This window comes from Buteo buteo, chromosome 27 (assembly GCF_964188355.1).
Source record: "Buteo buteo chromosome 27, bButBut1.hap1.1, whole genome shotgun sequence".
Lineage (NCBI taxonomy): Eukaryota > Metazoa > Chordata > Aves > Accipitriformes > Accipitridae > Buteo > Buteo buteo.
Window position 1 is genome coordinate 1,674,763 of NC_134197.1, and position 20,090 is coordinate 1,694,852.

At 52.8% G+C, this 20,090-nt stretch overlaps 1 protein-coding gene across 2 annotated transcripts in view; it reads left to right on the top strand.

Annotated features, from left to right (window-relative positions):
• Window positions 1-20,090, top strand: part of PKD1 (polycystin 1, transient receptor potential channel interacting) — a 99,901-nt gene that overhangs the window by 69,480 nt on the left and 10,331 nt on the right. For both annotated transcript variants that reach the window (XM_075058883.1, XM_075058884.1), the window contains exons 19-38: window positions 740-956; window positions 2,077-2,227; window positions 3,216-3,368; window positions 5,641-5,785; window positions 6,637-7,239; window positions 7,744-7,900; window positions 9,323-9,575; window positions 10,226-10,421; window positions 11,538-11,708; window positions 12,174-12,317; window positions 12,662-12,872; window positions 13,234-13,360; window positions 14,264-14,380; window positions 14,798-14,847; window positions 15,030-15,232; window positions 15,852-15,957; window positions 16,623-16,741; window positions 18,008-18,210; window positions 18,509-18,703; window positions 19,518-19,657. In XM_075058883.1, the coding sequence (XP_074914984.1) occupies window positions 740-956; window positions 2,077-2,227; window positions 3,216-3,368; window positions 5,641-5,785; window positions 6,637-7,239; window positions 7,744-7,900; window positions 9,323-9,575; window positions 10,226-10,421; window positions 11,538-11,708; window positions 12,174-12,317; window positions 12,662-12,872; window positions 13,234-13,360; window positions 14,264-14,380; window positions 14,798-14,847; window positions 15,030-15,232; window positions 15,852-15,957; window positions 16,623-16,741; window positions 18,008-18,210; window positions 18,509-18,703; window positions 19,518-19,657 (3,661 nt within the window). The remainder of the gene's footprint in view (window positions 1-739; window positions 957-2,076; window positions 2,228-3,215; window positions 3,369-5,640; window positions 5,786-6,636; window positions 7,240-7,743; window positions 7,901-9,322; window positions 9,576-10,225; window positions 10,422-11,537; window positions 11,709-12,173; window positions 12,318-12,661; window positions 12,873-13,233; window positions 13,361-14,263; window positions 14,381-14,797; window positions 14,848-15,029; window positions 15,233-15,851; window positions 15,958-16,622; window positions 16,742-18,007; window positions 18,211-18,508; window positions 18,704-19,517; window positions 19,658-20,090) is intronic.

Consider the following 20,090-nt stretch of genomic DNA (forward strand, 5'->3'; position numbering starts at 1 on the left):
TAGCTCTTAGTGATTGTTTTTAAGCTGAAGTGAAACACGCAGGATCCAGACCCTGGTCAACGTCCAGTGCAGCAAGCCCTGGCGGAGCCAGCACCTTTACTGGTGCTCACTGGCAAACGTGCAGTGAATTTCCCAACTGCCCGGCTCCCACAAGACTCCCCATAACTCCTGGGAGCTCCAAGGAAACCTTTGTGCAGGTTTTATCCTAGACTCAGTTGTTCCTGAGGTGTTGAACTGCCTGAGGGCTGTGCTGAGCCTCTGTCTAATGTCAGGCTTTGCAGGGCTTGTACAGAAGCTGTGGCTTTGGGTCGGTGCTGTTCCCAACCCCAGAAGAGTTATTCCCATTTTTATTGTGCTCATGAACTCTTCACAAATCCTTTTAAGCGTTACAAGACCCAAACACCTAGGCAGGAACCCCTAAACATCAGAAAAATACAAAGAGGGTCAGAGCTTTACACTGCAGGCTCTGAATACTTCCCTCCAGCCCGGTGGAGTCCTCAAGCTGTCCTCATTGTGGGGACAACCTGTCCCTCTGCCAGAGCGGGGTGACCCCTTGCTGGGGACAGCAGCGAGGGCAGGTGCCATGCCGAAGGGCTGAGCGCGGTGGGACGCACCAGGGGAAGGAAGGGGCACTGCCAGGCAGTGCCAGCTCTGACGGTCGGGCTGGGCTTCGGGATGGTGGCTTCGGCCCCGCCGTGCCCTTGTCCCATCGGACCCCCTGTTGGGGTTTGTTTTGCAGGCTGGCGAGACACGGAGGACACGGAGGGCCCGCTGGTGTACATCCTCCTGGCATCCCGCTGCAGGGCCGGGCACTACCACGAGTTCTGCGTGTACAAGGGCAGTCGCGCCGAGCACAGTGCCTTCTTGCCCCCAGGCTTTCACGAGAGCGGCTTCGTGGTGTCCGTGTCAGTCCTTGTTCAGGACCAGCTGGGAGCGACCGTGGTGGCCATTAACCGGTAAGACCCACCGCTCGCAGCCTGGGCTTACGTGGCAGTGCCGGTGTCCAGCCGAAGCTCCTGAGTCACGGTCTCGGGGCTTGACCACTGTCCTGAAGGGCTCAGCAGATCCTGGGTGAAACGCTTGCGTCCTGGAAGAGGCTGTTGGCAGGAAGGAGAGGGGAGGCTCAGCAGAAGTGTAATATAGAGAATTCCAGTCTTTGTGGATCATCGCTCAAGGGGGAGACTTTCCCATGTTACTGCTTTCCTGACCACCTCCTTAATTCCCTGGTGACACTTTGCTTTGAAGGCACAATGTCACTTTCTCAGAAGATCTCCGTGCTTTGTGCTCCACCACCTCTGCATCAGGAGCCCTCAAAGGAGAGTTGGCAGCACCAAGCTCTGGTGCTGCGGGTGGCCTGGTGTCCCACTGCTGAGAGCCAGGGAGGTCTCACATAGCCAAGGTGCAGAGCACGTGCATTTGAATAGGGTGGAAAGCATTGCAGCTTTAGTCTCAGCAGCACCAGAGCCCAGTTATCCCTTCTGCATACGCCCCTTGGTTTCCAGTGTGCTCCATGCAGGCCACAAGCGCCCACAGGTCTTTGGGCAGTGGCCTGAGCTGGTCTCTGCTGCCTGACCAGGCTGTAGGACTGCTCCTTCTCAAGGCTGATTTGCAGCTCCCTGCACCGTACATGTGGTCCCGGCCTCCCAGGCTGGAGCTCACAGTCCTGCAGTGCCTGCGGAGGAGGATCTGTGTCCCAGCTGTTCCTCAGACCCCAGGGAACAATGCCAAAAGCAATGCAGCTCCTCCCAGCACACCGACCCTGTTTTTAAGTGCTCTTTCTGCTCCATCAAACTAAACCTGGATTTTCTCCTCTGGGCTCGATGCGCCCGTGTGCGTCCTTCATCCGCAGCTTCACAGAGCTGGACCAGTGAGGAACCTGGCTTCGGGTCCACGATGTTCCTACATACAGCTGGTGCAAACTGGGTACCAGGGCAGGCGTTAGCAGTGCTGTCTTTGTTGTCTAACCACCTGCTTCCCCCCTCATGTTCTTTCCCAGCTAAAGGGCATGTTCTGCCCCTTTCCCCCAGCCCCATTTGACAGTCTGCACTTAACCCAAATGCCTCTTTCCCTTGGCAGCTCCATGGAAATCAGCTTACCCGAGGGGTTCCCCAGCCTCTCCCACTGGCTCTACAATCAAACTGACACCGTGCTCCAGGGCTTAGTGAAACAAGGGGACCCTCAACAGGTCATTGAGTACTCTCTGGCCCTCATCACCATCTTAAATGAGGTAAAGCAGCACTCTCTGCCCAAGAGGGGCCTCCAGAAGGCCTTGCGATTGCCGGTAATGTTCTTTGGCCAGGTTTTGTACAGCGATGTAGGGAAATGACTAATGCTACAGTTTTTCATGTAAATCGGTGTACGTGCGTGCTGAGAGCTGGGCTGGAGCTATTTTCATGCATCAGAAATAGTAACAAGCTCCAGACACACAATGACCAGGGAAAATAGAGGGGCTGCAAAATAAAACAGAGGTCCCGGAGAAGACAGTGGCCTGGGCATCTCCCATGCAGTCTGCTTTTTTCCCCTCATACTCAGATAGTTTTTACTGCCAACCTCAATTCTAAATACTGAATTTAGAAACGGAAATCTTAGCCCAAATTCCCCCACCTTCTTCACACTTCCTCTGAGCTAGCCACCCCACTCCAACTCAGCAGGGCAGGAAACTGCCAGTAGCTGCTCAGGTGATGCTCTGGGGTGCTGAGGAGACCTCCTTCTTCTGACTGCTCCGCTAGTGCAGCTAGAAAGGTCTGCCTGCATTTAAGGCTGTTAATCCACAGTGTGGGAGCGTCATTTTCCTGGCAGCATTTACCTTCACTCCTGCCTAAAGTAGGGCCCAGTCCCTCCATGTGCATCTCTGTAGGCAGGGCAGGAATTTTGGTCTATACTCATGCTGTCCTGCCTGGTAAGAGCCTGCTGCATGCCTGGAAGCCAGGCAGGGGCGATCCCCCTGAGCACAGGCACTGTGCTTAGCTGGGTAAGGAGTGCACACTGGTGTACTACTTAGCTGTCAAGTGCAAGGCTGTTAAGGTAATTGCTTGGAGAGCACAAGGGAAATTGAGGAAGTTCTGCTGAAAAAACAGCTCATTAGATCACGCTCCGGGGAGGAGCACAGGCAGGGAGATAGGGAGTGCAGGGAAGAGGTGACTTCAGCACAGCTCATCATCCTCTGAAACAACCTGATACATTTCCTCACTCTGCCTGCTTTTCTCCCCCACCAGTATGAGCGGTCCATGCTTCTGGAATCTGAGACTGGGAATGAATTTGAACTCCGGACCTGGACTCGCAACAATATCACAGAAACCCTGAACTCGCTGAAGGTCAACACAGTTGATGATATCCAGCAGATCTCAGCTGCCTTGGCACAGTGCACGGTATGTTCCCCATCACCACCACCAGCCTCCTGCTCTTCCAGGTGCAGCCTAGATGCTCTTCAATTCTTGTCCTGCTCCCCTGTCTCTCTCTCTCCCCCCGACACATACCACACAGGGAGGACAGGTATCACTTGTTGACATCATTAGGGTTTCTGTGGTGATGTCCTAAGTGTTGTCAGCTCTGCACCTTGCCATGCCACCGATCTAGCAGGCGTGGATAAGATGATGCATTCATGTGCTGGAAGACAGTGCCTAAGAGCTCTGTGCTTCTCTGGTATCAGCCCTGGTGTGGCAGCTTGCTAGCAAGTAGGTTCCCACACTTGCAGATGGAGACTGTAGGAGAGGCCTTGACAGACTGAAGAAGCACTGGAATAAATTGCTGGGGGACTTGCAGAATCTCCAAGGACAGGCTGGACTCCATCAGGAGTAACACAAGTAGAGCCGGACCTGCCTTGAGCCAGGGGACAGCGCCAAGGACTGATGTTCCTTCCAGCCCGATTTTTACCATACAAGATTAGAAACACTGCTCTGCTCCACTGCTGACTGGAAGCGCTGTGTTCCCCAGCCAGCTCACAGTTTCAGCTCCTTGGTGCTGGGGCTGCTGCCTGGTGGATTTAGGAGTGGCTTTATATGTTTTGTCAGATGGGCAAAGGGAAGAGAGCCCAGTTATATAATGTGCTTGGGGTTTGGTGGACAGCCAGTCGGCTCTGGCGTGCTCTTCCTCCTAGCCCTCCCAAATCTTTGCTTGCGGGACTGGAGTCAGGTACCCTGGCTTTGGCTGCACTTCGCCTCCCCAGCCAGGTCAGCAACCTTGCTCAGCGGGAACAGGCTGTCGTTGAAATGATGGACAGACTACTGCATCCCACCCACAGAGTCCCTATTCCACTGCTCCTTTCTCTTCTTCAAAGTCTGTAAACCTCAAAAATCACTTCTTTCTGTTCATCTTTGTTCAGGGATTTGGGGTTCGGCACATCCCATTCTGATGCTGGATTGGTTTGTTCCTGTCTCTCCCACGTGCTTTTGCCTTGCGACTTGATCTCACTGTGGAAGCTTAGGTCTAGAAATAGAATTATTGTTCCACGGGAAAAGCTGACGTTCCAGGATCAGTTTGTGCTCTGGATTGGAATGAAAAGCTTAGAAAAACAGTAATCTAGAATTTCCCAAGTGGTTGAGACTAGTGCAGAGTTCACACATTTCCTTTCCTATAGAAGTGTCAATCAATGCTGATACTTTTTGCTTTTACCTACAGGGGAGAGGAAAAATCAGAATTACTTTCTGCTAGAGGTGGAAAAAAAGAATCTCAGTCTTCTTAGGGAATTCTCCTTCCTAAGCAGTAGCTCCTCTTGGGTGGTTCCTCCCCATAACCCTTTTGTTTCCCCACCTTCTTGATAGCTGACTGTGCCTTGTGGACTCCAATTTACATAGTATGTCCTCACTTCTCATTGCTTACAAATAAAAGGAGAAAAGGGGGAATTCTAGACCTGCAGATGCTGTTTTGATTCCTCATCAAAACATACGGTGAATCACGTCTGAATCCTATGATGGTTAAAAGAAAAAAGATGAATAAGAGCTAGGAACGGGGTTGTGGTAACAGCTTCCATGTGTTGCCTCAGTCCCCTCCCATCCAGCCCTCGAGAGTGCGGGGAGCTCCAGGCCATGGCTAGAACATTCTGTTTCTTGGACACATCTGGGAGCAGAGGGAGGGACATCCATCATGCGTGAGTGGCAGGATCCCTCCCACAGCTTTCAGGAGTATTTGGACACTGAAACGGATTCATGAAGGGCTAAATCTTGCTTCCATTGAAGATAGCGGAGTGGATGCAGGAATCCTACCCAGATCCTTCAGGTTGATTTCTGGAGGAATAATGTGTGGCCCCAAAGGGGTGCTCAGGAGATGCAACAGCAGGAGATGTGCTTGGTCCTTACAAGTGAACTTCAGGGAACTTGAACATGCTGCCGTTTATTGCTGTTTCCAACCCTAATTCATCCTCCATCAGACTCCTGGCATGCCTGCCTGTACGCTGGCAGATTGTAACGTGAGGGGAGGTAGGTGGAAGAGTCCTGGTGACACCACCAACTTCTTGGCATCTCCCAGCGTGAGCGGAGCAGCCATGGTCTCTGCAGTCACCTCCCTGGGACTTTCAGAGTGCAAATGGTGTTCAAACAAATCTGCCCAGGTCTTTGCAGGACCGAGCCAGCTGAATTTGCCTACAGGTGCCTTCGTCTTTCCTGGGAGCGTTCCTACTGAATCAAACTGTATTTTCTTTTGCAGGTGGTGAGCAAGGAGCTGGTTTGCAAGTCGTGCCTGACAAGGACCTTGAACAAGTTGGAGACCATGATGACAATTCTGCAAGGGGAAACGACCCAGGGCACTGTGACACCAACTGGCATCGCCGACAACATCCTCAACATCACAGGTCGGTTTTGTTCACACAGGAACGGGTGACAGTTGACCAGACGCCACTGAGGGCACAGGTCTCCCTGCAGAGGGTGCTGGGCAGAAGCAGGCTGAGGGAAGCTTTGCAGGCTTTCTCCTGTACCATTGGGGGTTTGGCCTTTTCAAGCTGTTAGGAAAATTGCGTCTAACATTTGGAGAGTGGCACCCCAGTACTTTCTTCTCCCTGCACTTTCCCAGGGTCGTCCTGGCTTTGGCAGCTGTCTCTGCAGACATTTAAATATGTCAGTTGTTAATAAACTCAGTAATACTCCAGGGACTTCTCTTTTTAGTAAACAATGAGTAACAGCTATGGCTTCCAGATGCTTGCCTTCCTGGTTGCAGTCTGAGGAGGGTGCCAAACTTCACTGGGGCACCCGTGAACACTGTGTGGCAATTCCCACCTGGTTACCCTGGGAGGAAGCAGACACCTTCTTTGCACTCCCTGTTACGCGTTTGAGTGTTCTCCACTTTGTAGTGCAAAAACTTAGTCACATATATTTGCTTTATCCATTCCCTCACTGTTTCCCAATCTGCTGTTCTAGTCACTATACAGGACGAAAATAAAGCCTGTTGTGATTAAGTATTCACCACCAAACTTTGTAGATTAGCCAAGACACTGCAGGAATTTCTGACAGCTCTGTTTTTAGCTATGGGCTACTGAACACTTCCAGTGTGGAAGGTCATGAGCACAGTGTACAGTTACAGTGAGAAGACAGTAAGGAAAGACTTGTCTGATTGTTTTGGGAAGGTGTCAGATGTTATCTAGACTGTAGCAGTTATCTAGGCTATTTACCACTTCCTCTGTTTGCACCTTTATTTCTCTCCTGGCAGGTGACCTAATTCACCTTGTCAATACGGCTTCACAAGAATCCAAGCCCCAGGAGCTGCTTGCTGATTCCCACAATTTGCTGCTAGCTCCCAAAGCCTACAACCTGTCTTCCAGCCTGATGCGCATCCTCATGAAGTCTCGAGTGCTGAATGAAGAGCCCCTTGAGCTGGTGGGAGGAGAAATTAAGGCCACAGGCAAGCGGTCTGATCCCTTTAACTTACTTTGCTACGAAAACACACCGAACTGCCAGTTCTCCATCCCCCAGGCATTCAACACCACCCTTTCCAACCTGACAGATGTCATTCAAGTCATGTTCCAGGTGGACTCCAATCCTTTCCCTTTTGGTTACATCAGCAACTACACCGTGTCCACAAAGGTCGCCTCCATGGAGTTTCAGACACACAACGGGGTGCAGATCCCCATTGGGAGCCTGGACTCAGAGAAAGCCATCACTGTAATGGTGTCAAACAACACAGATGCTGACAATCTCTCTGCTGGCACTGAAGTCATCGAGGCAAGAACATCTGTGAATCTAATTGTGACTATGGAGAGCAACAACAGAGAAGCAGGACTGCACTTCCAGCTCACTTACAGAGTCCTGAATGGTAGCGTAGATGGATCCAACTCTTTACGCTCTTTGCTATTTCTTCCTGTGGGAGAGGAGGGCTGGGTGCTGCAGCAAAGGAGAGCTGTGTCAAGAGATAACTGGTGTGGGAGGGGATGTCAGGTGTAGCCAGCAAGTTCCACACCACATGGTTGAGGTTCTGGCTGTCACGGGCATTATCCAGTCCCTTGTGCAATCCTTGCTTGTGGATTCTGGCACTGAGAAGCCTTTTGCTTTTCCCAGCCCTTCTGTTGAGCCACATTAGCACTGGAGGGTGTTCATCCAGTCCCTCTCTTGGCCAGGTACAGTGAATGGTATCCAGTCTCTTGCTCAGGGATCCTCTGAACTGCAGACTGAGCAATTGCAATCTAGAAAAGCATCTCTCCCAACTTTCTGCATTCCTGATACTCCTCCCTGAACATTCACTGCTGACAGCAGGCTTGTGGTGGAACTCTCTCTGGTGTTTATAAAGTACTTTCTGTTTTTTCTCCCCCTCCCCATGCAGATCACTACATTGCAAGTGAGCCTGAGCCATTCATCATGGCTTATCTCCATCACGAACCAGAGCCCAATGAGCACAACTGCAGTGCCTCTAAGAAAATTGGCCTGGATGCCCTGGCTGGAAGTGACCACAAGCTCTACACCTTCTTTACCTCACCCAGGTAAGAGAAGCCTCCCTTGTAATCCCTGTCACCCACAGGCTGTCCCATGGATGGATGTGAGGGAAGCTGAGGGCCTTGCCATGGTTTATACCAGGCTGCTTTGCAGGGCTGGTGCTGTTGTAGCTATCCACAATGCTCCTCTGTCCTCGGAGCAGAGAGCTGTCCTGGGCAGGGAGCTGCAAGCTGCCATTCCTACACCCCACCATTGGCACCTCTTCTAGCCTAGCACTCCCTCTTTCCCAGACATCTTCTGCCACTGGTGCAAAAGCAGCTCAGTGCTCTGTGATTTGCCTTTCTGCTCCAGGTGAGGGAGGGTTCCCCTTTTTAGGGCTGTAAATCCCATTCCCTGTGAGTATCATGACCCTCACCCAGGGCCTCTCCTGGTGATGAGTCTCCCCCCGTTGCCCTTTTCTCTGCTCACTGGCCTGATACCTGCTGTAGTCTGTTTGACTGCTGCTTGTCCAGGCTTTCATCCTCTGTGCCGTAGCGATCCCAGAGTTGCCCACCTTTACCAGGACTCTTTCCCCAAGGGACTCGCACTGACCTTTGCAGATTCAGGGCTTGCTTCATGCAGCTCCTGAAACCATTTCCCAGAGCAAAGCACCACACGTTAGCCTAGTTCCTGATCTGCAGTGCAACCTTCACAAAAGCACCTCTGTCCTCAGAGCTCATCTTCCCAACGTGTGACAGGAGGAGAATGCAGGTACCCTCGTGGGTTTCCATCCACCCTGCTTACCTTCTGCTTGGAGCGTGCCGGGGCTCATTAAGCACTGCTGTTGTGCTGTTGAGTTTTGCAGCAAAGCTCTCTTCTTTTATCAGAGCAGTCATTCTTGTAACTTCAGTTGCTGACTTGCTGCCTGGCCCAGGAGCGTGTGTGTTCCTGCCTCGTGTTAGTTACGAGCCATTCCTAGGCGTTATCTGAGAAGAGAAGATAGGCAGTTTGGGAATAGGTGGGGCAAGAGTGGAGCCACTGTTGTGTAAGTTGACACAGCTTCCGTGGCTTTCGGTAACAGGATGCTCAAAGAGGGATTAATCGTTCTAAAGAGCAAATCTGCTCCCAGCCAAGAATCATGGAGTGACTGTGGAAGTGTCGTGTGGCTCAGTGGGACACGGGGAAGGGCAGGTGGGAGATCTGTGCAAGGCTGCCAGCACAGAGAAAAGGATTTACAACATAGTGCTCCAGGTGCTGGAATAATACAAAGATAAAGAATTAAAGTGGTCTGTGGAACCCCAGAGTTTCTGCACAGCCAAAGGGTGATGTAAATTACGCCACGTTCACTGGACTTTTCCTCCTCATTGTGTGCATGCTCACCTGTCCCTGCAGCAGGGTGCTTTCTGTGGGCACACATCCATCAGAATGGGGTTTGTGTCCCTTCAGCAAGTGGGTTAATAATGTCTCCTTGCTGTCTTTCTCTTCTCCAGAACTGATGACACCATCCAGAAATACTACTTCAACATCACAAACCATTTCAGCTGGTCCCCGGTGGAGGTGACTCTGGGGCTGTACACCTCCCTCTGCCAGTACTTCAGCGAGCAGGAGAAACGCTGGAAGACAGAAGGCATCATCCCACTGGAAGAGACCAGGCCAGACCAGGCTGTGTGCTTAACCCAGCACCTCACCGCCTTTGGGGCCAGTCTATTTGTCCCCCCAAACTCCGTCCAATTCATCTTCCCTGTAAGTAGAACAAAGCAGAGGCTGTGCAGCATTGCCACACGCTGAGCAGATTGTTGTCACCTAGAGGAAAGCCTCGGGCTCCCGTCAGCCTCACGTTCAGGCTGGGTCATGGCTGACCCGTGCCCAGCTGGCAGACCAGCACAAGTACCTGAGAGCCTTTGGGAGCTGCATGTGGGCACAGCTCACAGAGGGGCCGTCTCCTCTGATCTTGAGTCCTGGCTGCTGCTGCTAAAAACAGACCTTTGCAGATGGCTTTATTCTCCATTCTGGACACCTCGCAGTGTGTTCACCTCTTGGTGAGATGCCAAATGCTCCCCCCAGCTGTCACCCAGCACTGTTTTATCCCAGTGAGCTTATACCTGCCAGCTGCTCCCTGCCTCCCAGGGGTGTTCAGGCTCTTCTTAGCTCTGTTGGTGTGACATAAGTGGGAGCAGAGACCTCTTGGCAGCTGCTACAGCAGCTTCAGCCGGCTGCTGCAGTATGCTGCATGTGATCTGTGCAAAGAGAGGTCTCTCTATTTGCATGTGGTATCGTGTCTGTGAATGATGATAATAGCCAGGAAGGAGGCAACATGACTTCTGGGGAATGGGGCGGGGGGGTGGTTCTCCTGGGCAAAGAGAGTGTCTTTCAATGTATTTCTTTTCTTCTAGGCTCCAGGCCCAGGTCTCAACTACATCGTTCTGCTGACATGTGCCGTCTGCTTTGTGACCTACTCAGTGGCTGCACTGATCGTGCACAAGCTGGACATGATTGACATTAACCGAGTGGGGGTGATTCCCTTCTGCGGGAAGAACGGGCTGTACAAATATGAGATCCTGGTGAAAACTGGCTGGGGCAGAGGATCAGGTTAGCCCATAGTCTACTCCTGTGCTTGATTCCTAGGGTGACATCCGTGTAGTTCCCCTGAGGTCTCACCTCAGCACGTCATGCACTGAATGTTCCCCTGCAGGGCCCAGAGCTGAGCTGGTGTTTGGAGCAGCACTGAGCAGACTGTCAGCTCAGGGCTTCCCACAGCATTCAGTTTTTATTGTGTGATGATGGGGCAGGTCAAGAGCTGTGGAGAAGACCATGCTGTCCTACTGCTTGCTGTTGGGGTGGGAGAAGCAACTGCTGATGAAAGGAACCACCCAGTATAGAAATATCCCCACCCTTCTTTCCCTGACTGGGCTGTGGTTGCAGGAACAGCCAAGAAACAGCGATTGTTCCTCGCTTCTGAGCCTCTTCTGCAGAAGCATCCAGGCCTTGTGGTCCCTTTAGATGGACCATTTTGCTGTCCTTCAGCATCCATCACTTTGTTCTGCCATCTGCATCTTTCCCAGAGGCATGACGGCAGAAAGCTTGGCTTTCTGATCTGGGTCTGGGTTTGTAGCTAGAGCTGCCAGAAACATCATCCTGGACTTGGAAATCTGGGCAGTTGGGATGTGGAAGCTTTAAGCAAGGACGGAGGTGGAGTGCTACCACGTCACTGCCACAAACATACTCCCATTGATCTTAGTGTAACCACTGATTTCACTGGCAGCAGCTTTCTCCTGAAGCCACCCCAAGGACCATCCAGGTTGAGCAGGTGGACCAAGGAGCATCTGGCAGGTGGTGCCAGGGAGAAGTCAAAGAAAACAAGTCTTTCAACTACTTGGTGGAGAAAAACATCCAGAATAAACATCTCCTCCCATTAGGGTGTTAGCAAGGCAAGGAATGTCAGATTCAGTCCCCTCCAAAAAGGAAGACCATGAGCATGCCAAGGTCCATGCACCAGGCCAATCTGAGCAGCTGCCCTCCAGGCTGTGTGTAACACTGTCCCTGGGTGTGGGATGGCTGTCGAGCACATTCCTTCCTCCCAAGTCTCCAGGTGGCCCCTCTGAAGGGCCATTTCGTCTGGTACCAGGTCACTGGCAGGAAGGCAGGGCTGGGGAACAGCTCCACTTTGGGTGGACTTTCCTAACTGAGCCCCGTTAACTCTGTCAGGTACCACGGCCCACGTGGGGATCGCCCTGTATGGTGTAGACAATAAAAGTGGTCACAGACATCTGGATGGAGAAAACGCCTTCCACCGCAACAGCCTCGACGTGTTTCAGATCGCAACGGAGCGGAGTCTGGGGAGCATCTGGCGCATCCGCATTTGGCACGACAATAAAGGTGAGACGTGAGCGGGTGTGTGGGGCTGCAGCAGCCGTCACACATCCCAGGTCAGAACCAGGCTCTGCTCCACCTGGTACCTGGGCCAGGAGAGAGGTACCTGAGCCTACAGTCTGGACTAACCCTGGTGGGAGACCGTGGTGACCCACTGGCTTGGGGGAAGATTGCTGGGTGGGGACATGGAGTCTGCATCACAGGGAAGTCTGCAGACTGGTCAGCTGTAATCCTGTACGCATACAATGCAGCATGCTGTGACAGTGTCTGTAAATGTCCGTACAGCCTAGGAGGTGACTGGCTGTGCCAAGCCTGTCTCTTGGGGACTGTGCAATTCCCACCGATGAGGATGGTGTCCCAGGGTAACTGCTGCTGTCCCACTGAGGGGCTCTTGTGTTGCCCTCTCAGCTTTACAGGTTCATGCAAGGACTGTCTGCCGTGAAACACATTTCTTCGTCTCTTAACTTTTAGGACTCAGCCCCTCTTGGTACCTGCAGCATGTCATAGTCCGGGACCTGCAGAGCAGCAAGAGTTACTTTTTCCTGGTGAATGACTGGCTGTCGGTGGAGAGTGAAGAGAATGATGGCATGGTGGAGAAGGAGGTTTATGCTGCCAGTGAGTGCTCATCCCTTGGGGCGTGGGGCTGGGGTGGCTGACCAACATGGCAGTTCTTATTGTGATGAGGAAGGGCCCACAGCGAGAGACTGCAGAGAGACCACAGAGCCTGCACACCGGCTCTTCCTCACTGCCTTGATGCCTTGCACGGCCAAGTGCTCTGCTGGGTCCTTTGTGCTAGAGGACAAGGCACGGCAAGGAGCCAGCTGTGCAGGAGGGACCAGAGAGATGCAGTGCGGGTACCTCCTTGAACATCAGTCTGCACGGAGGGGGCCGTGGCAGGCCCAGCCGGGTCCCCTCCGCCGTGCAGCTGGCCCTGAGAGTCTCTCTCTTTTTGTGCTCAGGTGAGACAGAGCTGAGGAGCTTCTCCCGGATCTTCATAGCAGAGTTGCAGCGAGGTTTCTTTGAGAAGCACGTCTGGCTGTCCATGTGGGACCGCCCGCCTCGCAGCCGCTTTACCCGTGTCCAGAGAGCCACCTGCTGCTCCCTCCTCATCTTCCTCTTCCTCTGCGCCAATGCTGTGTGGTACGGCGTGGTGGGCAACGTACACCTCAGGTGCGCTACATCCCTTGGTGCTCTGGCCAGTTCCTTGCTTCCTCCTGCACTTCCCATTCCACAGGGCAGGACAGACCTTACGTCTGCTGTGAATAGCTGCCTTGCTTGTGGCCTTGAGTCTGGCCTTCCCTTTCCAAAGAATCTGGGACCAGGACGTGGATGATGGATGACCAAGGACAACCTGATCAGCTTTCCCCCTTATCTGGTTTTGCTGTGTCATCTGTTAGCACAGCCCATGCTCCTTTCTTTCTCTGCATATCTGAAATGCCAGGTTGTGCAATTTTGTCTCACTCCTCACTTAGCTGGCAGCCCTGAGTGCTCCTGCTAACAGCAGTCTCTGGTTTCTCTTGATTCTCTCCAGCAATGGGGCCGTTTCCAACCTGATCCCTGTTAATGTGGACACAGTGGCTGTTGGTCTGGTGTCCAGCGTGGTGGTCTACCCTCTCTACCTGGTCATTTTATTTCTCTTTCGGATGGCTCGTGGCAAGGTAAGGAGGAGAAGTAGTTGTAGGCTGCCCAGATGGGTGTGATGCTACCAGGTTTGCTCATCTGAGGCTAGACTCTGCCCTGTGTGGTACATCACTTCTCTAGCCGGTCTCTGCACTTTCCCAGTTGTGCCTCTGTGCTGCCCTGCACCATGGCCAGACCCTTGCCCCTAGCAAGTGTCTGCCTCCCTCTTGAGCTGAGAGCAGTCCCTGACCTTAGAGGGACAGATCACTGCCTGGATTCTGACAACGCCCAGACAGAGACAAAAAGGGCAGATTTTAAAAGCTGTTGAGGCACTTACTCCCTCTTGATTTCAGTACGTGATAGGAACCCAAATGCCTTTTAAAGGTATGACCCTTTGGTGCATTGGCATGAGCGTGAGATATGCTCAGTGGAGCATTGCTAATGAAATGCCTACCCTGGGTACAAATTCAGCTGTCTGAACAGAGCTGTGGTTAGGCAGCTGTGAAAGGATTAGCTGGGGAGTTAATGACTAGTTAGACACAATTAGCAGCCCCATTAAGTATTGCAGCCAGCTGCTCAGTGACTGATGAGCAGCAAATGTCTGATATTTCTTGTTCCTTTAAGCATGCCCTGCTTTGCAGGAGGTTGCAGGCTCCTGTGGCTTCCTGGGAGCTTGTACCTGGGGTAGCCTAGATGGCACTGGGCTGTGGCACATGTGGGTACAAGTGCCTAAAGTGCCTGGGAGGTAATTGAGGATGTGCATGAGCATGTGCCTGTTCTCAGCCCTGCTAGGCAGGCCTGGGCTCCCCTAGCTCTGCCTGCAGAAGTGTGGAGCTCCCCAGCAGAGTAGTGAGCTGATGGGATCCCCTGAGCAGCAGGGCTCTGAGCCACTGTGACCTTCACCCCTCCCTTTTCTGCTAAAGCCTTTCTGTCTCCTGCAGGTCTCCATCAACCACACCGTGACTCACTCAGACCAGCAGTCCTTGGAGATCGACAACTACCTGGACTCCTCAATCCTCGACAGCTCCTTCCCCACTTTCCCTGGGCTCCGGGCAGAGGTAACTTGCTTCCCATCCAAAAGCTGGACAGGCTGCATGGATCTGTATGCTCCCTTGCAAGAACACAGTGTCCATCCACAGCTGTCAGTGCAAGAACTGATGCACTCAAGTGCCTCTGGCAGATGCTGGTGGTGCGGGAGGGCCACAGCCCTTCATCTCTACCTGCATCTCTGCCCAGGCCAGTCCCAGGTACTGAGCACAAGCTGTCTCCAGCTACTGCTCTGTGTCTGTGAGCATGGATCTTCCAGCGTGCCTGGGCATTATCTCTGGAGAAGAGCAGGCTCCTGGACGTGTGGACCCAGGGCTAATAGCAGCTCAGGGTCCAGGTTTCCAGTGAGCCTTGATGTTAACAACCCGCTGTTTTAACCAGGCACAAACTAGTGTCATGTGCCTGAAATGCCTCCGCTTCCTCCACAGGCCTTCTCTGAGCAAACCAAAACAGATCTGTTCTTGGAGGACTCCAAAAGGTAAGTAGGTTTCTGGGGATGGAGCAAGTAGTTTAGGGTAGTTTTCTGCTTTGGTAGACTGGGGTTGTGCTCCCACAGCTGTTTCCCTTCTAGACAGTCCTACACACTAGCACAGTTGCTTTTCTCATGCTTCTCATTCCCCACGCATACCTGATTGCACCCATTCCTCTGTTTTGCCGCAGCCTCGTGCGGTGGCCCTCCAGCGAGGCCCTGCTCAGCTGGCCAGACCTCCTCAGTGACCCCTCCATCATGGGCAACACCATCCAGAAGCTGAAGAGAGGCCGGGCCAGCCGCCACCTTGGACTTGAGGCCCCATTGGCAACTGAGGAGGACAGCTTGTCGCTTGGCGTTCACCAGGGACAGCCTCGATATTTCTCTGCCTCAGGTGGGTGTATGGATAGCATTGCTCTGTGCCAGGGTTTGAATTTCCCAGGGAAGTGCAGGAGAAGCAGTCTGGTCCCTGGGAGCCCTGGCTCAGCTCTAGAGAAGGCAGAATAATAGAGCCTGCCGCCATCACCACCGGCTTCAATTTGAAGGGCAGAAGAGGAGGGTTGTACTTTGTTAATGGGGATTTCAGTCTGCAAAAGCAGAAATCTGATGTGGATCAGTCTGAAGTGAGTGGTCACCACACTGCCAGCAGACTGGGAGCAAGGAGAGATGCGTTTCTATGGGTTGGATCTGAATGTTGCAATCAACCAGCACTTCTTCACTGGTTGCAAAGCCACAGTGTGTCTCTGAACCTCTGTAAATGGCTGGAGAAGGAGAAGAACTTGGCCTCCTATACCAGCAGTTTCATGCCAGGCTCTGCAGCCAAGCTGGGGATAGACGGGAGCTAGAAGACAGGGAGGACGGGAGGGCTGTCCCAAGGAGAAGGACCTCACCCTGGCTCTCTGCCTCCCCAGTTCCACAAACATGACTGAGCCCGAGTGGTGTGGAACCATCCCCTGGTGCGATGCTGGGTGCTGTGCTCCTGCCAATGTTGTTTGCACTCTCTCTCTCCTCAGATGAGGATCTGATCCGGCAGATCCTGGCAGAAGGAGCTAGCGGCATCTCCCACTCCCAGGACCTAGGGCCGTACATGAGGGCTGAAACAGATCTGATCTCAGGCCTGTAAGTATTCGGGGAGCAGAGTCCTGCACTAAGCCAGTGCCTCCTGTCCCTTGCCCTCCCACCCAGCTCTGCAGCGGCTGGTATTGTGCCAGCCAGCTCTGCTGCACCCAGCCACAGTGAGCTGAGCTGGGTTTTGAGACATTGCAAATGCCTGGGACAGCCTTGTCAAGAGTCACTATGTTCTTGCTGGCTGTGATTCCTGCAGCCCTGCCAGCCAGAGCTCCAGGAGGGCACTGCCACCCTTCTAGGAGCCACCTGAAAGCTCCTTTAAAGCCCCAGCTGAAGATGTGTCTCCAGAGCTTTGTGGACTGCTGACAAAGTGCCGGGACACGGGTTCACTTCATGGCACTGACAGGAGGGAGAAGGGGGGTTGAACCTCTCCTGTGTTATCGTGCCCAGAGCACCCTGTTTTGGGACCCTGACCACCACCCAGCTGGGCTGGTAGATCAGGGGAGGGGAAAGACTTTCAGCCCTTCTCCATGAGATGCGGAGTGTCTGCGTGCCTCAGCAGCCTGGGCCCGCTGCTCTAGAAGGAAGTGCTGCTAACTGGTCCAGGGCTGCTGCACTGGTGTTAGCACTGGAGTTCAGTCCACCTCAGTGCCAGCCTGCTTACTGCAGAGCCAGCAGTGGCATGGCTTACCAATATCACCCCTTTGCCTTGGCAGGTCCAGTGTGTTTGGGGAGAAGGTGGAGACTGTCATGATGCAGAAGCTGAACGACAAAGGCCAGAGCATGGCAGCTCCTCCCAGGGAAGTGAGCAGATCAGCCAAGTCGACATGGACAGGTACCAGGGCTGCAGGGCTGTGCCAGTGCCAGGGCAGGGAGGGTGGGGATGTGCAAGAAAAGGGACTGTCGCACACAGCAGCACTTGGGAGGCACAGGCAGGTAAATAGAAAAGGAGCCTTAGGAAAGGCTGCTCCCCTGCTTGGGATATATTTACTATTTCCTGCCAGCTTCTCTTGGAGCCTGAATCTCAGTAAGCCCTGGGCCACCGCTTGTGCTGTGACGGTCCCCACCGTGCACCCTAGGGAGGCTCTGCTCGCTGCTTCCCCAGTTTCTCTGCTCTCTGCTTCCCCAGTTTCTCTGCTCTCTGCTTCCCCAGTTTCTCTGCTCTCTGCTTCCCCAGTTTCTCTGCTCTCTGCTTCCCCAGTTTCTCTGCTCTCTGCTTCCCCAGTTTCTCTGCTCACTGCACCCTTCTGCAGCCATCAGTCCCTTCATCCATCCAGCATGAGAGACGGAGAGTCGCTGTACATAACCAGAGGGGAAAGGGAGTAAAATGCCAAAGAAAGCTCAAATCAACAAACAAAGCAAAGAATAGAAGAGACGCTTCCTACTGGGTCATGCAACATGACAGCCAGCCAGCTGGGCTTGCAGAAGGCAGGGAGCAGGCTGTCAGGCCCCACAAGGTCTGGGGAGTGATGAATGCCTGGGTGCCCCGTGGAGAAGCTCAGCATCAGTTCTCTTAGCATGAGCTCTTGGCTTCCTGAGGCACAGCTTCCCTGGGGCAGACTGCAGCACGGCAAATTGGACACGGCAGCAATCCTCTTGGGTCTGTTAAAATCCATCATTTCATCTTGGTTGATGAATGGTTGTAGTATCTTCATGCAGGCATTGATTTGCATGGGTGGGTGAAAGAAGCTGTGCTGAGTGAGCCCCGGGGCAGGGTGGCTTGGCAGTCTGAAGGCAGCCAGAGCAACAAATCTGTGTGGCTTTTCATGGGTTTGACAGCAGCACCTCCAGCCAGGCTGGACATGCCCAATGTCCTGGAGCTCTGGGATGAAGCAGGGAACCCATCCCACTACCCAAATCAGGATCCCTTCTCCTGCCCACCTGTTGGCTACAGATGGGAGGCTGCTCTTTTGAGGCTGGCTGTGTTTCAGTGTGCTGTCCGTGTTGCTGCTTAGTGGGACGTGTTTGGGATAATCCCTCCAAACTCACCCAGGACTGTTGGCGAGCTCTCTGCTAGGATGAGTGGTGTGCTCAGCCCTTCCTGTGCCCATTGGGACCCTTTTGCAGTAACGTTTATGCTAGTTTTCCTTCCTCCTTCCAGTTGCAGACCAAACATTCAGGAAGCGCTTGCTCCCACCCTGGTGCTCCTATCTGGCTCATGGTATCAGTCTCCTCCTCTTCGCCACCTCCACGGGGGTCTCCGTGTGGATTGGGGTGGGCTTTTCCTCCAGCGTTGCCCTCATGTGGCTCATCTCAGGGATATTCAGCTTTCTGGCATCCTTCTTGGTCTGGGAGCCCCTGAAGGTAAGGATAACATGAATACACAAGCACATATCTGTACACGTGTATGAATTAGCTGTAATTACATCTTGTCCAGATACTAATCAGGTCATACGGGACACTGTGGATTGAATACTCTCTCCCATCTTCATATCCCTGCAGGAGGGGAATGATGTGCACACCAGCAGCAGTAGGAGGGGCAGGGCTGGTGGCAGTTTGTTTTAGAGGTTGTCTTATCTGCTCCAAGAGAGTGCTCAGCCATTAGTGACCCCAGTGCTCCAAGAGATTGTGCCACCAGTGCCCACACTGCTTGTCTCCCCAGGTTCTGCTGGAAGCCCTCTATTTCTCACTGGTTGCCAAGCGCTTGCACCCAGAGGAAGATGATACCTTGGTGGAGCATCCGTTTGTTGAGCATGTTTCTGAGAAGATCAGCAAAGTCCGACCCCCACAGGGATTTGCCCTTTTTCAGGCCAAGGAGGAGGCCAGGAAGGTCAAACTGCTACACAGGATGCTGAAGGTAAGACATCTCCTGATGCTTGTGGTGCCTAGGGCGGAGGCAGAATGCTGGCTCCGGGAGCTGTGTCCTTGTGTGGTCCTCCCAGTCCAGCTCTGATCTCCTCCTGAGCTAGTAGATGCATATCTCCAGTTTCTGCCCCAGTTTCCCCATCTGTAAAAGACTGGCAGTGATATTCATCGCTGAAGCTCTGAGATGGCTGGAAAGCAGAACCATAATTGGGGGCTGTACATCCTCGATTTGGAGCAGCTGGTGTGTTTGACTCCATAACTCAGGTGTTTGAGGTTAGGGCAAGGTTTGCAGTGTGGAGTAGATGCCAACTTGCACAAGAAAATTCATTAGTTGTGTCTTGTGAAACACACAACTCCCTATCTAGGAGCAGAAGTTTCAATCTGTTTGTAGCTCGTTCAGTACTAATCCTCCACACTTGTGCTGGGAATACACAGCTGCTTTAACAGAGTCAAGTTATTTTTAACTGAGTGATTTCCCTTTAAAGGATGGAAACCCCCATAACTATTGTATAAGCTGAGCTGCCAGCATATAGGAGTTCGTACAGGGAGGTTGTGCAATGCATATCAACTAAAACATGTGGTGCTGGGCTGGCCGCTTTGAACAAAGAATATTGTTATGAGCCTGTGGTCTGGGTTTCATTTTAAGCTGCTTCCCGTATGGAAAAAGAAAGAACAGCATGCTCTGGGTCCTGATCCTGCTGCATGGCAGGGAGCAGTCAGTGGAAAGCAGTGATTTGCTGCAGGTTTGGGAACCAACTCCCCACCCCATGCTTGGGTGCAATCCCTTTCTACTCTCTGCTTGCCAGAATTTCCTCATCTACATGATGTTCTTGCTGGTGATCCTGCTCACCAACTACGGAGATGCCTCCCGCAACAGCAGGGCCTTCCTTTTGCAGAGCTCCATCAAGCAGCAGTTGGGCAGCAACGAATTCCTCCGCATCAAGAGGTAACTGTGAAGGACCTGCGGTTGGGGAGGAACAAGATGTTGCTTTATATCAGAGAAGCTGTCCAGGACTGCAGTGAAGAGTCAGGGAGCGGGCTGGGGCTGGCTGTTGGGTTCATGCTCCACAGTCGCTCCCATAAAGAGATTCTTAACTCTATGGGGAGCACTGGTGCCTCTGGGGAGCTGGACACTCGCACACGAGTATGGCATGGCAGTGAGCAGGTCTCTTTTTGTCCCTGTGGTTCTGCTTCTCCCCTGGAGAACAGAGGGACCTGTGGAGGTTGAGAGCTTTAATTTCTTTGAATTTTAATTATTTCCTCAGTGGGAAGCAACTGTGTGAATTATAGATGTTTGTCTTTCTGTTTCTGATTAAAAGGACACAAGTTTGCTCTGTCTCTAAAATTTACAACTGTAAGGTTTAGCCATAAACAGTGTC